Raw genomic sequence first — 13,557 nt, forward strand, 5'->3', positions numbered from 1 at the left:
AGGGAGATCTCAGGGACAATGTTTCTACCAGGCATGAGAGGTCTTGTCTCCATCACTTGGGGCCTTATTACTGTCATTTTTGCTATTGTTGCGGTGAGACATGGGCACATGCTCTTTGTTACAAGGAACAAAGCAATACATGCGGTGTGGAGATTGGATCCCCCCTACTGCACACACACTCAGTCCCCAAGTCCCCAAGGCTAACACTTCTGCATACTCCTGCCTAGGCTTTTAAAAATAATACATGGTTATGATCTATGGTGTTATATGCCATATTGTTAAACATGTAACTATATATTAAACCTACAAGTAATTAATATTAAACATATTGTTAAATATCTACATATATTTTCATATTACTAAATATATAAGTATAGGTACTAATAAAGTAACTTACTAAATATGTAACTACATGTACTAATATGGGGGTTCTCTGATGGCTCAGTGGTAAAGAATCCGCCTGCCAGTACAGGAGACGCAGGAGACTAGGGTTCAATCCCTGGGTCAGGAAGATCCCCTGGAAGAGGAAGTGGCAACCCACTCAGTATTCTTGCCTGGGAAATTCCATGGACAGAGGAGCCTGGCAGGTTACTAGTCCATGGGGTCACCAAAGAGTTGGTTGTAAAAAAAAAAAAAAAGAAAAAAAGAGTTGGTTGTAAGTTAGTGACTGAGTATGCATGCATATGTACTAACATAATTTATATAAAAAATAAAGTGAATATAACTATCAAATATATAACAATATATTAAATATTTTTTTAATTTATTAAATATTTTTATTTTTATTGTTTTATTTTATTTTTATTGTCATTTTTATTAGATGAGACTGTATTATTCATCGTATTGTGATCTAGTGATCTCACTTGATGTATCTCAGAGTTTTTTCCTAGATGATCATAGACCTGCTTTATTTATATATTTATATTTGTAGTTGTGGTAAAATATACATAACAAAATGGTCTTCCCTGGTGGCTCGTCAGTAAAACATCTGCCTGCAATTTAGGAGACACAGGTTTGATCCCTGGATTGGAAAGATACCCTAGAGGAGGTGAGGGCAACCCACTCCAGTATTCTTGCCTGGGAAATCCCATGGACAGAGGAGCCTGGTGGGCTACAGTCCAGGGGGTTGCAAAGAGTCGGACATAACTTAGCAACTAAACCACCACCACCACCATTCACAACAAAATTTACCCTCTTATCCCTTTTTAAGTGTATAGTTCAGCAATGTTAAATACATTCACATTTTTGTGTTTCCATCTGCAGAATTATTTTAATCTTGTGATACTGAAGCTCTGTCCCCATCAATCAACAACCCCCCATTCTGCTGTCCCCCAGCCCCTGACAACCACCCTTCTACTTTCTGTCTCTATGAATTTTACATATCTCCTATAAGTGGAATCATACACTATTTGCATTTTTGCTACTGGCTTATTTCACTTGGCCTGATGTCCTCACGTTTCATCCATATTGTAGCCTGTGACAGATTTTCCTTCGTTTTAAGGCTGAATGATATTTCATTTTATGCATGGACCACTTTTGCATGGGCTTCCCTGACAGCTCAGTTGGTAAAGAATCCACCTGCAATGTGGGAGACCTGGGTTTTGATCCCCGGGTTGGGAAGATCCCCTGGAGAAGGGAAAGGCTACCCACTCCAGTCTTCTGGCCTGGAGAATTTCATGGACTGTGTAGTCCATGGGGTCACAAAGAGTTAGTCACAGCTGGGCAACTTTCACTTCACTTTTGCTTGTCCATCCATCCATCAGTGGATGTTAGGTTCCTTCTACCTTTAGGCTATTGAGAATAATGCTGCTGTGCACAGCATGGGGCTTGGCCCATTTCAAGGGCTCTAGCCAAGGCACTATAGTAATAATCATGATAATGATTATTGTTACTGTTTTATAGTGGAGGGCTCTGTGCTTCTTTAGGGCTCAGTATTTCACAAAGATGGGATGGAGGGGTTGACTGAGCCCTGTTTGGACAAATTTTCATCACTGAACAAGGTGAAGCAAGCTGGGGGGAGTTCTACACTTTGCAGAAGAAATATCTGAGGCTCAGAGAGTCTAAGAGACTTGACCAAGGACACACAGCAGATAAATGGTTCAAGCTCAAATCTAGGTCTCCAACTCCCAGGCCAGTGTTTTATGTACCACTCTGTGAAAACAAGCAGGATTTTGGGAATTCAGAGGCTTGAGGCTCTCCCCGCATCAGAGGGTTCGTGAAAAGCAGAGTTGGGATTCGAGCTCAGGTCTAACTGTGTGAAATTTCCACTGCACTGTGTAGTCTCCCTAGACAGCTTCCAGGAATGCAATTATATAATCCTCTACTCAGATGCTGGTGGAGATGGTTGACTTAGAAAGATTTACATCAGGTGTCAGGATAAACGTGCAGCTCCTCTCCATGCAGGCCATTTACAGAGATGACTTTTCAACCACTTCTAGTGTTTTCTTCAATAACATCTTTGTGCCTTTGGACTTTTAGGACTTACCCCTTGGGATTTGGCCCAGTGTGGAAAATTCTCACGTTACGACTCCAGGTAAGTTTTTCTCTTGGCTGATTTTTTTATTGATTTGACCATGAGAGGGGACCAGACCCTAAAGCCATAGACCTCCTGCTTCTGCCTCCCTGGCACCCTGCTCGCCTATGTACCTTACAGAGCAAAGGTAGTGGGTCCCATCCTGCAGCAGTGGTCTGGGTGCCCAGATCTGAGTTCAGGTAAGGTGGTGATTGAGTCTTGGTAAGATTCAATAATAATTGGTAAGCATCAAGAATCAATAATGATTCAGGTAAGGGGGAATCTTGATTCTCCCCTGAAGGTGCCTGATGAAGAAAACGCAGAATGTGTTTTAGTGTATATGTATTAGTCAACTGTATGAGTTTCTTTTTGCTGCTGTAACAAGTTATCACAGATTTAGTGGTAAAACAGTATGGATGTATTCTCATATAGTTCTGGAGGGCAAAAGTTCAGTCAGTTTAACTGGTCTGATGTCAGGGTGTCAGCACTGTCTCCAGGCCCTGGGAAGAATATTCTTCCTTCTCTAGGATCTGGAGCTTCATTCCTTGGATCCTGCAGGTCATGACCCTTCCTGCAGCCTCCCAGCCAGCAGCATTGCTTCTTGCCTCAGTGGTCCCATAACCCTCTCTTCTGCATGTCAAATCTCTCTTTGCCTCCCTCTGTAAGGACATCTGGGATTACATTTATGGCCCCCTGGATAATCCAGGTTACTTCCTCATCAATTAAATTAAGGGCCTTTAATTTAATCATATCTGTGAAGAGTCTGTTGCCACATAAGAGAACATATTTACAGGTTGCTGAGATTAGGACCTGGGTGTCTTTGGGGACCATTACTGAGTCTACCTGACTTCCCAGATGGCTCAGCAGTAAAGAATCCTTCTGCCAGTGCAGGAGATGCAGGTGATCTAGGTTCAGTCCCTGGGTCGGGAAGGTCCCCTGGAGAAGGAAATGGTAACCCACCCCAGTATTCTTGCCTGGGAAATCCTATGGACAGGGAGCCTAACAGGATTGCAAAAAGTCGGACATAACTGAATATGCACACACTGAAAGTCTACCACACCAGGTTTCAGAAATCCAACTGAAACTAAGCAATGAGCAATTTGTTGACCCTTATCGCTGGACTGCACAGGCCCCGGATCCAGGAGCACAGTGTTCTCAGGGCTCTGCTTTTCTCTTTCCATAGAGGCTCCTGCTTTCATCTGGTGAGTGTCATTCTCAGGGACATTCTTTCCATGTGGAAGTAATTGCTGCCACTTGCAGAAAGGAAGAGACTTTCTGTAGCTCGACAGAAGTTCAGGGAAGACTGATGGACAGTCTGAGTCCCATGCCAGTCCCCAGTCCCATCACTGGTGCTCTGGGTTCTGGGCTTAAGTCTGGCCTCCTGGGGACCAGGATGTGCTGGGATCCAGGTTTGTCTGTAGAGACTGAGCTAGAATCTTACTGATTAGTCGGGGGCCTGCCCTGAAGGGAGGGGTCCTGGGAAGGCAGAACAGACTTTTCATCCAGAATTGACACAGGTTATAAATACACCTTGTTTTAGTCCAGGGATAAATGTATTTCATTTTCTGGGGGAGGTAAAAGTATTTTTTATGTCTTCTGTTATTCTGCCACACTCAATATGTAATCAAATTTGGAAAACTCAGCAGTGGCCATAGGACTGCAAGAAGTCAGTTTTCATTCCAATCCCAAAGAAGGGCAATGCCAAAGAATGTTCAAACTACTGTATAATGGCTCTCATTTCACACGCTAGCAATGTTATGCTCAAAATCCTTCAAGCTAGGCTTCAGCAGTACATGAACTGAGAACTTCCAGATGTACAAGCTGGGTTTTGAAGAGGGAGAGGAACCAGAGATCAAATTGCCAACTTTTACTGGATCATGAAGAAAGAGAGTTATAGAAAATCATCTACTTCTGCTTCATTGACTACAATAAAGCCTTTAACTGTGTGCATCACAACAAACTTGTGGAAAATTCTTAAAGAGATGGGAATACCGGACCACATTACTGGTCTCCTGAGAAATCTTATGCAGGTAAAAAAGCAACAGTTAGAACCAGGCATGAAACAACGGACTGGTTCAAAATTGGGAAAAGAGTACGACAAGGCTATATATTGTCACCTTGTTTAATTAACTTATCTGCAGAGTACATCATGTGACAAGTTGGGCTGAATGAAGCACAAGCTGGAATCAAGATAGACGGGAGAAATATCAATAGCCTCAGATATGCAGATGACACTACCCTTATGGCAGAAAATGAAGAGGAACTAAAGAGCCTTCTTGATGAAAGTGAAAGAGGAGAGTGAGAAAGCTGGCTCAAGACTCAACATGAAAAAAACTAAGATCAGGGCATCCAGTTCCATCATGTCATGGCCAGTAGAGGGGGAAAAAGTTGAAGAAGTGACAGATTTTATTTTCTTGGGCTCCAGAATCACTGTGGATGGTGATTGCAGCCATGAAGTTAAAGCTTGCTCCTTGGAAGTAAATCTATGACAAACACAGACAGTGTATTAAAAAGCAAAGGCATCACTTTGCCAACAAAGGTCCGTGTAGTCAAAGCTATGGTTTTTCCAGTAGTCATGTTTGGGTGTGAGAGTTGACCATAAAGAAAGCTGAATGCTCAAGAATTGATGCTTTCAAAGCGTGTTGCTGGAGAAGACTCTTAAGAGTCCCTTGGGCTGCAAGGAGATCAAACCAATCAATCCTAAAGGAAATCAGTCCTGAATATTCATTGGAAGGACTGATCTGAACCTGAAGCTCCAATACTTTGGCCACCTGATATGAAGAGCTGACTCATTAGAAAAGACCCTGATGCTGGGAAGGATTGAAGGCAGAAGGAGAAGGGGATGACAGAGGATGAGATGATTATATAGCATTACTGACTCAATGGACATGAGTTTGAGCAAATCCCAAGAGATAGTGGAGGACAGAGGAGCCTGGCATGCTGCAATCCCCAGGGCTGCCAAGAGTCAGATATGATCTAGCAACTGAAGAACAACAAGCAGTCTTTGCAAAAGACTTTACAAAAGTTTACAAAATCCAGTGTTTTCATTTGAGTAAAATAAGTTGAGGTGATATTACCATAGTCACGGAAAACTTTTAGTTACTAATTAAGCAGACATTTTGGGTAAGGGAGTGAGTGTACTTAGGATTGTGGTTGTAGTGAGAGCAGAGGGTAGAGGAAGGAGGTCACTGGGAAGGCTTCAGGGAAGGCTTCCTGGAGGAGGTGTTGAGTCTCAGGTGAGTCCTGAGAAGTAGCAATTAGCAGGAGAAGGAAGCAGAGGGAGAGGCTTCCAGGCATGTGGGAGCCCAGAGGTGAGGGAGAGAGGGTGCATTCAAACAGCTGCAGAGTCACAACCGATAACCCACATGACAGCACATTAGTGGGGAGACCGCTGGGTAGTGACGTAGTGGGAGGTGATGGTCAGGTCAGAGCTTGACTTCCTTCTGTACTGTCTGTGGACAGTAGCGGTGTCTGTTCTCATTCAGGTCTTCATCAGAGCCCACAGCTGGGCCTTCTGAGCACCTGGAAGAGCAGGGGCTTTGACACCCCCACCAGAGACAAAGCCCAGAGTGGCCTTAAGATTTGAGACCAGTGAGTCTTTGTTCCTTAGCCCGAAGGACTGGACTGGGGTCTGGAGGTGGGTGTTTTGTGCCACTTCTGTGATTGCCTCCAACAGTCCAACTGAGCAGCCAGCCTGGGAAAGCACCTACCGGTTTCCATGGGGAGGGCTCTCAATTCCCAGATGCTCACCTTTGTCCCCATTCCAACATCATGAACTGAACCACAGATAGTATTCTGGGAAAAAAGATACTGATTTTATCCAGGATCCAGTTTCACATTATTTTTTTTAAATTTTAATTTTTCCTACATTTATATAGAAATTCTATAAAAGGGGTTCCAAAGCCGTTCTAAAGACCTTGCTATCAATACTCCGTGTAAGGAAGGGTGAAAAACAGGATTCATTCTCAGCCCATATACAGTTTGTACTTGGATAGAAGATAAATGTTGAAAAGGCACGGCTCCACAATTCTGGTCACTTCAAAATAGAAATTTACAGAGTGATTAGAGGTTTTCCCAAGGGCACAGCTGGCGAGTGACAGAGCCAGGATCGGAACCCAGGGCCCTCTGATGCTAAGTGTAGGAATCACCCATGCCTCCTCCCTTGCCTAGTGGTTCTGATTCAGCTGGTCTACAGGAGGGCCAGGCATGTACATTTCAGCCTACAGCTCAGGTAAGAAGCACACACTTCAAGAAACTCTTCTTAAGCTCTATGGCTCCCAATGAGAACTTCTCACTTTCTTGGCAAAGAATTAAGTCATTCATTCATTCACACTCTCGTTCACTTACTCAGCAAAGATTTTCCAAATGCCTGCCATGTATCATGTGGTTTGCTTCCAGAGTTTAACCATTGCCTTTTTGTATTATGTAATGCATGCACGTTACTGTTTTGCAGAGGAGGCGCCATTCAGAATGAAATTCAGTAAGGAAATTGAAGTCTTTAACCCACCCCTGGCTTCTGCAGCCTCTAGTGAGCCATGGGTTCATTCCGTCTTTGCTTTTACACACTCATGGCCTAGGAAGACCTTGTTTAAAAGAGACTCTGCTGTAACACACCGCCTGGTAAGTAACATGTTCAGTTCTTTTAAAGACGTATCAGAAATTGTAAAGAAACCAGTTTTGGATCACTTGTGTAGAAAATGTCACAGGCTTTTGTTCCTCCTCCAAAAAACACCTATTCTTTCTCTTTCACTAAATGTAGTTGTCATTAGGGAGCAAATCCATTTTTCTTTACAGAGAGCTGCTTCTTCTATACAATATACAGTATTTAGATGAATAGGATGTGTGAATCTGAGCATTAGGCAGCCTTGTCTGCTGGTTCTAAAGCAGTGCATGGGGTTTTACTTTAACTGGATCGATTCACTTGCACCTGTTATGAAAACGCTGCTACCGATAATAGTGCCAAATGTTTAAAAAGTATTTTCCACTTGCCAGGCATGTTGTTGTTCAGTTTCTCAGTCATGTCCAACTCTTTGCGACCCCGTGGACTGCAGCATGCCAGGCTTCCCTGTCCTTCACTATCTCCTTGAGTTTGCTCAAACTCACGTGCATCAAGTCAGTGATGCCATCCAACCATCTCATCCTCTGTCATTCCCTTCTCCTCCTGCCCTCAATCTTTCCCAGCGTCAGGGTCTTTTCTAATGAGTCGGCTCTTTGCATTAGGTGGACAAAGTATTGGAGCTTCAGCTTCAGCATCAGTCCTTCCAATGAATATTCAGGACTGGTTCCTTTAGGATGGACTGGTTTGATCTCCTTGCAGTCCCAGGGACTCTCAAGAATCTTCTCCAACACCACAGTTCAAAAGCATCAATTCCTGGGCACTCATCCTTTTTTTATTGTCCAACTCTCACATCCATACATGACTACTGGAAAAACCATAGGCTTAGTGCTTTCTATGCATACTCTCACTGGAGCCTCATTATGAGTTTCTTAAACAGGTACCATTTTTATTCCCTTTTTACAAATAGGAACTGAAGGTTGGAGAGATTAAGGAGTTTGTTCAGGATCCCACAGGCCGAAGTGGCAGGACTAGGATGTGTGACCCCTGCTCTTAGCCGCTGTCCCTGCTCCCAGTGTCCCTCATACTCTATGTAATGTGTTGGTGCCACATGAGGCTGACTCTCCCCTAAGCTGTCATGACTTATAATGGCTTGAGAACCACTGGGTTCAGCCAACAGGCTACTACGGCGACAAGCTCCTCCTTGGCCCTTGGCTACGTTTTGTGTTAGTCTCCCACATTTTGTATTAGATAGTTGTGTGACAAGTTATTACCAACATGGTGGCTTAGAACAGTGAAATTTATTCTCTCTTTTTTCTAGAGGCAGGAAGGCCAAAGTCAGGGTATCAGCGGAGCTGTGCTTTTACTGGGAGCTTGTAGGGGAAAATCCATCCTTATCTCTTTCAGCTTCGGGAGCTTTCCTTGGCTTGTGGCTGCATTACTCCAATCTTTATATTGGGATTCTACAGAGAAACGAAACCGGTGGGATGTGTGTATACACACACACAGATACACACACACACATATGTGAAGGAGGGAGGTGGAGATTTATTTCAAGAAATTGCTTATGTGATTGTAGGGGCCGGCAAAGTCCACGATCTGCAAGTGTGGCCTGGAGACCCAAGAAAGAGCTCATACTCAAGTTGGAGAGGTCTCTGCACAGAATGCACTCTTCCTTAGGGGAAACCTTCATCATTTTTGTTAAGACCTCACCTGATTGGGTGAGGCCCACCCACACTATGATGGGTCATTAGCTTCCTTCAAAGTCCACTGACCTAAACATTAGATCTCATCTAAAAATACATTCACAGTGACATCAGGAGGCAATTGACCGAGTATCTGGGAGCCATGGCCAGCCAGTTGACCCTGTCATTTACTGTCATGCTCTGCTTTCACCTTCTTGGGTCCTTTTCTCTGTGGGTGTGTCTTCTCTTCTGTCACTAATGAGGACACCTGTCACTGGATTTAGGACCTGGCTAAAGCCAACCCACCTAAACCCAGAATGATCTCATCTTGAGAGCCTTGGCTTAATTACATCTTCAAAGACCACTTTTCCAAATAGGGTCATGTTCCCAGGTTCTGGGCTTCAGGACAAGCTGCATCCAGCCACCATGGTGGTCATCAGCTTTCCAGTCCATGCTCCATCCCCCTCCTATGTGTCTTTGCCCAACAAACTATGTTTATCTGATTGTCCTATGCAGGATACCATGTGGGAATCTGAAGACTAGAAAGCCAGATGCCTGCCCTCAAGGACTTACTGCGGTCCTGGCACATCACAGCATGAGGGTGGGGTCATGGACAGAGACTCAACCAGAATCAAAGGCTTCAACAGCTCATGCTGCTGCCTGTGGTCAAAATGTTCTCAGAACATCACTTCTGCTCTCTGAGTCTTTGTTCGTTTCTATACAATAGACAATGAGAGAGTCATGCTCTGGAGAAGGAGTGTGCCCTATGGGAGAGTCATAGCATATGGAGCTATACCTATCCTATCTATACCTATGCCTACCTATACCTATCCTATCATAGCATATGGAGCTATAACCAGCACACTGCCTGGGTAGACTCCAAGCTTCCTACCTGTGCAGCCTTGGGCAAGTGGTTAACCTCCATGAGCCTTAGTTTCCTCATCTGTGAAATGGGAGAAATAGAAATCATGTGTGTACAGTGATGGGCATACACCTGGCACTTGGGAAAGAATAACCATTGTTAGATCGGTGTCACTGAGAGCTGCCTTGGTCTGTGATTCAGAGTATGGCTCCACCCACCACAGATGAAGGTGGGTGGGGCAGACAGTGGGGATGCATGGCCTGGGATCAAGGGGCATGTGCAAGGATGAAAACGAACAGGTATCAGCTGTGTTTACAAGGAGCAATGGAGCTGGCATCCAGTGGGTGAGCCCTGGCTTTCCATTGGTTTCCAGGGGGAGGTGTGTGTGAGTCACTCAGTCGTGTCCAACTCTTTGCAACCCCATGGACTATAGCCTACAAAACTCCTCTGTCCATGGATTTTCTAGGCAAGAATACTGGGCTGGGTAGCCATTCCCTTCTCCAAGGGATCTTCCTGACCCAGGGATCAAACCTGGGTCTCCTGCATTGCAGGCAGATTCTTTACCACTGAGCCACCAGGGAAGCCCCTCGTGGGGCTGGAAGAGGCCAGTCCTGGGTGGATTCTCTACCTGCTAATGAGAGATCCAGCTCGCAAGAAGCACTTCAACACACCATGGTCCATATTCACCAGGTTCCTGCTCTGTGGCTCGTGTGCCCCACTCAGGACATGTGCGTGCTGCGCTGCTCAGTCGCTCAGCCTTGTCCGACTCTGAGATGCCATGAGCTGTAACCCACCAAACTCCTCTGTCCATGGGATTCTCCAGGCAAGAATATTGGAGTGGGTTGCCATTTCCTCCTCCAGAGGATCTTCCTGACCCAGGGATCTAACCTGCATCTCCTGCATTGGCAGGCAAATTCTTTACTACTACAGACCCTGTTGTTGGGAAAGATGGAAGGCAAAAGGAGAAGGAGGCGACAGAGGATGAGATGGTTAGATAGCATCACTGACTCAATTGACATGAATTTGAGCAAACTCAAGAAGACTGTGAAGGACAGGGAAGCCTGGCATGCTGCAATCCATAGGATGGCACAGAATTGGACACGACTTAGCAACTGAACAATGACAAGGCCTAGGAAACCAGGTCATGTGAGCAATCCCCAAAGGATTTTTCCATAGCTCTGCTCACATTCCTCCTGCTAAAGTGCCAGCCCTGGTTCGCTGAGTCCCTGTGACAATGATGTCATTGACACGCAGCTCAGAACAGGACATAGCGCCGTGTCATCACATGTCCACATTTTTCTTTATTCATAGGTTTTAAGTTCCAGTTCTGTAAGACTTAAAAAAAAAAATCTTCAGGGTCAAAATGCATGACTGCAAAAGTAACCCTTCTACGCTGCCTTTTACTTGTTTATTTTTTGGCCACACCCCACAGCAGGTGGGATCTTAGTTCCCGGATCAGGCACCTAGTCTGCATCCCCTACACTGGAAGCATGGAGTCTCAACCACTGGGCCACCAGGGAAGTTCCTCTATCCTCCCCCCACTTTTAAAAGTTCATCTTGTACTTTTATTTAACATGTGTAGCATGAAATGTTTTTCATTTTCTAATAAGTTCTATATTTTATTGTAGTATGGAGACATTTCAAGAGACATTCAAGGGACTTCTGAAAATGGAGTAATTTTTCAGAAATGTGCAGTGGTGAGTATTCATCGGTGGTTTATGCTTAAGGAGAAAGTAATTGAATTTGCCAAAAATGTGTATTAGGAGAGTTATGTATTTAAAGAACTGGCAAGTCGCATGGCCGTCTACCCATATCTGGACATGGGTGATGAAGTGACTTACAGGGATCTCATATTTTATATGGAAGCACCAAGATTTTTTTTGTAACAACAAAATCATTACTGAAAATCCTCTGTGATTATTTAAGATGGGAAAGAAAGCATGTATTTTCTCCCAGATTTTAACATTGGTATGATGCCAACAGTTTATAAATTTATATAATGTCTTTTAGGTCTTTGATTCTTACTAATCTCATGGGATGACCTTCACATGATCCTTGTGTTGAGGGTCCCCAAGACCATCGTCAGGTTCAGTGGTTCCCTAGAAGGACTCAGGGAACTCAGAAAAGCTGCTCTACTCGCAGTCACAGTTTATTACAGCAGAGCTTATAGATTATAGTCAGCAAAGCCAAGAGCTCGTAGGACAGTGTTCTGGGGAGACCAGGCCCAAGACACTTGGTCTCCCGATGGACCTGAAGAAGCAGCATCTAATTTTTCCCAGCAGTGGTGTGTGATATCACCAGGGAAGCTCACCCAAGCCGTGGAGTCCAGGATTTTTATTGAGGATCCATCATGATGGAGCACTCATGTCACTGACCTCAGTTACTCAGGTCACCTGAACACAGCTTTGCCCAAGGCCCTCACCATGAATCACATGGTTAGCACAGACCACCTGGGGTGGCCCAAGGCCATAACTATAGCAAGACACTCTTACCAGACAAGATATTCCATGGGCTTTAAGGGCCAGTCTCGTCAGGAGCTGGTCCTCTCTTTGGGACAGGCTGGGTTTGGACAGTCCAGGCCTGCTGAGCTAACTGTGTACCGCACAGCTCTCACTGCAGCCCAGGCCCTTGGCTCTCTTGCCTCACTTCCTGGAATGGAATTGGAGTTACCACTTTCTCATGTGTCCTCCTAGAAATGCTTCCTGCTGCATGAGTGTAGCTATGAGTATGCGTGTGTGCCCATGTGCACATACATACACATACCTTCTTTCTTCCCCTTTTCACCTAGGTGACAGTACCCTATACACCAAGTTTTACAATTTGCTTTTTTCACTTATTACAATCCAGAGCTCATTCTTCTTGGGGGTGTACATGACTTCCCTCTCTTTTCTCAGCTCCTCTGTCTCTTTCAGCAGAGCTGGGGTGAAGGAAGGGCAGGAATGGTGGGAAATAGCTTTGAGAGAGGGGGCAGGACAAGGTGTCAGAGGCCAGGTGGGGAGCCAAGCTGGAGACGGGCCACTGGCTTTGAATAACTGAGCTGTGCAAACACATGGGTGAGCAGAACCCGGAAGGCGGCTGGCCAGGAGACAGGAGACCAGCTCAGGGCAAACTTGGAGATCGGATGACAGTCAGAGGCCCTGGACTGGCTGGGACTGAATCTTCAAAATAATGGATTAATAAAGTGCTGCAGTTTGTTTTTCTTGGTGACCCCAGTTTTGACAATCTCCCCTACTGTAGTCTCATGCATGGATGTTTTTTCATTTAAGTTTCTCTGTGGTTTCACTGCATTTCAGGGTCCTGGTTTCTTTGAACTGGTCTGAGCAACAACTTGTCAAGCGGGAGTCAAAATTCTCCTGGGGCCTTTGAAATCAGACCTGATGAATTCTAGAACCTTCATGAGACTGTAATCCTTTCCCTCTACCTGCAGACCTAGTGGGTTCAGGTCGAGCTGGGGCCTTGCATTGGGAAGTCGGGCTCACCAGCAAGTCTAGCCTCATTTCTCCTCCTGTCCTAGGTGTCTGTGCAGAGTGAGTGGCCATCGGCCCATGTGCGACTGTTTGTGAACAACACCAGGACACCCACAGCCGCCAATCTCTCCGACCTGCTCATACTCGACAACATCACAGGCCTCACTGTTAGGGAGTCAGCTGGAAACCAGACCTCGAGAGGCTTCCAGGCTTTTAGGAAGAAGTTTCTGCAAGGTAATAGCCACATGTACAAAGTTAAGTGTGGGATACGATGGAGATACACACAGATGGGCACAGAGCGCGGATGGGCAGCAGGCATCTTCTCAGACACGGGACTTGTGTTCATGCCGTTGGTCCTCATGATGAAATCTGCTGGTGGGGCATCAGAGGAGACCCCTGCTCAGCGTCTGCACCCAGGAAGCTGGTTTGTCACTTAGGTTGAGAGAGGTGGGATTTGGGGAAGGATTTTTAAAAAT

General features: G+C 45.2%; 1 protein-coding gene across 1 annotated transcript in view; it reads left to right on the plus strand.

Annotated features, from left to right (window-relative positions):
* The window catches only part of EVC2 (EvC ciliary complex subunit 2), a 157,295-nt gene that overhangs the window by 5,734 nt on the left and 138,004 nt on the right, over window positions 1-13,557 (plus strand). Inside the window, exons 2-5 of the mRNA XM_005681893.3 lie at window positions 2,479-2,533; window positions 6,966-7,132; window positions 11,243-11,311; window positions 13,129-13,315. Coding sequence (XP_005681950.3) covers window positions 2,479-2,533; window positions 6,966-7,132; window positions 11,243-11,311; window positions 13,129-13,315 — 478 coding nt within the window. The remainder of the gene's footprint in view (window positions 1-2,478; window positions 2,534-6,965; window positions 7,133-11,242; window positions 11,312-13,128; window positions 13,316-13,557) is intronic.

Source organism: Capra hircus, chromosome 6 (assembly GCF_001704415.2).
Source record: "Capra hircus breed San Clemente chromosome 6, ASM170441v1, whole genome shotgun sequence".
Classification (NCBI taxonomy): Eukaryota; Metazoa; Chordata; class Mammalia; order Artiodactyla; family Bovidae; genus Capra; species Capra hircus.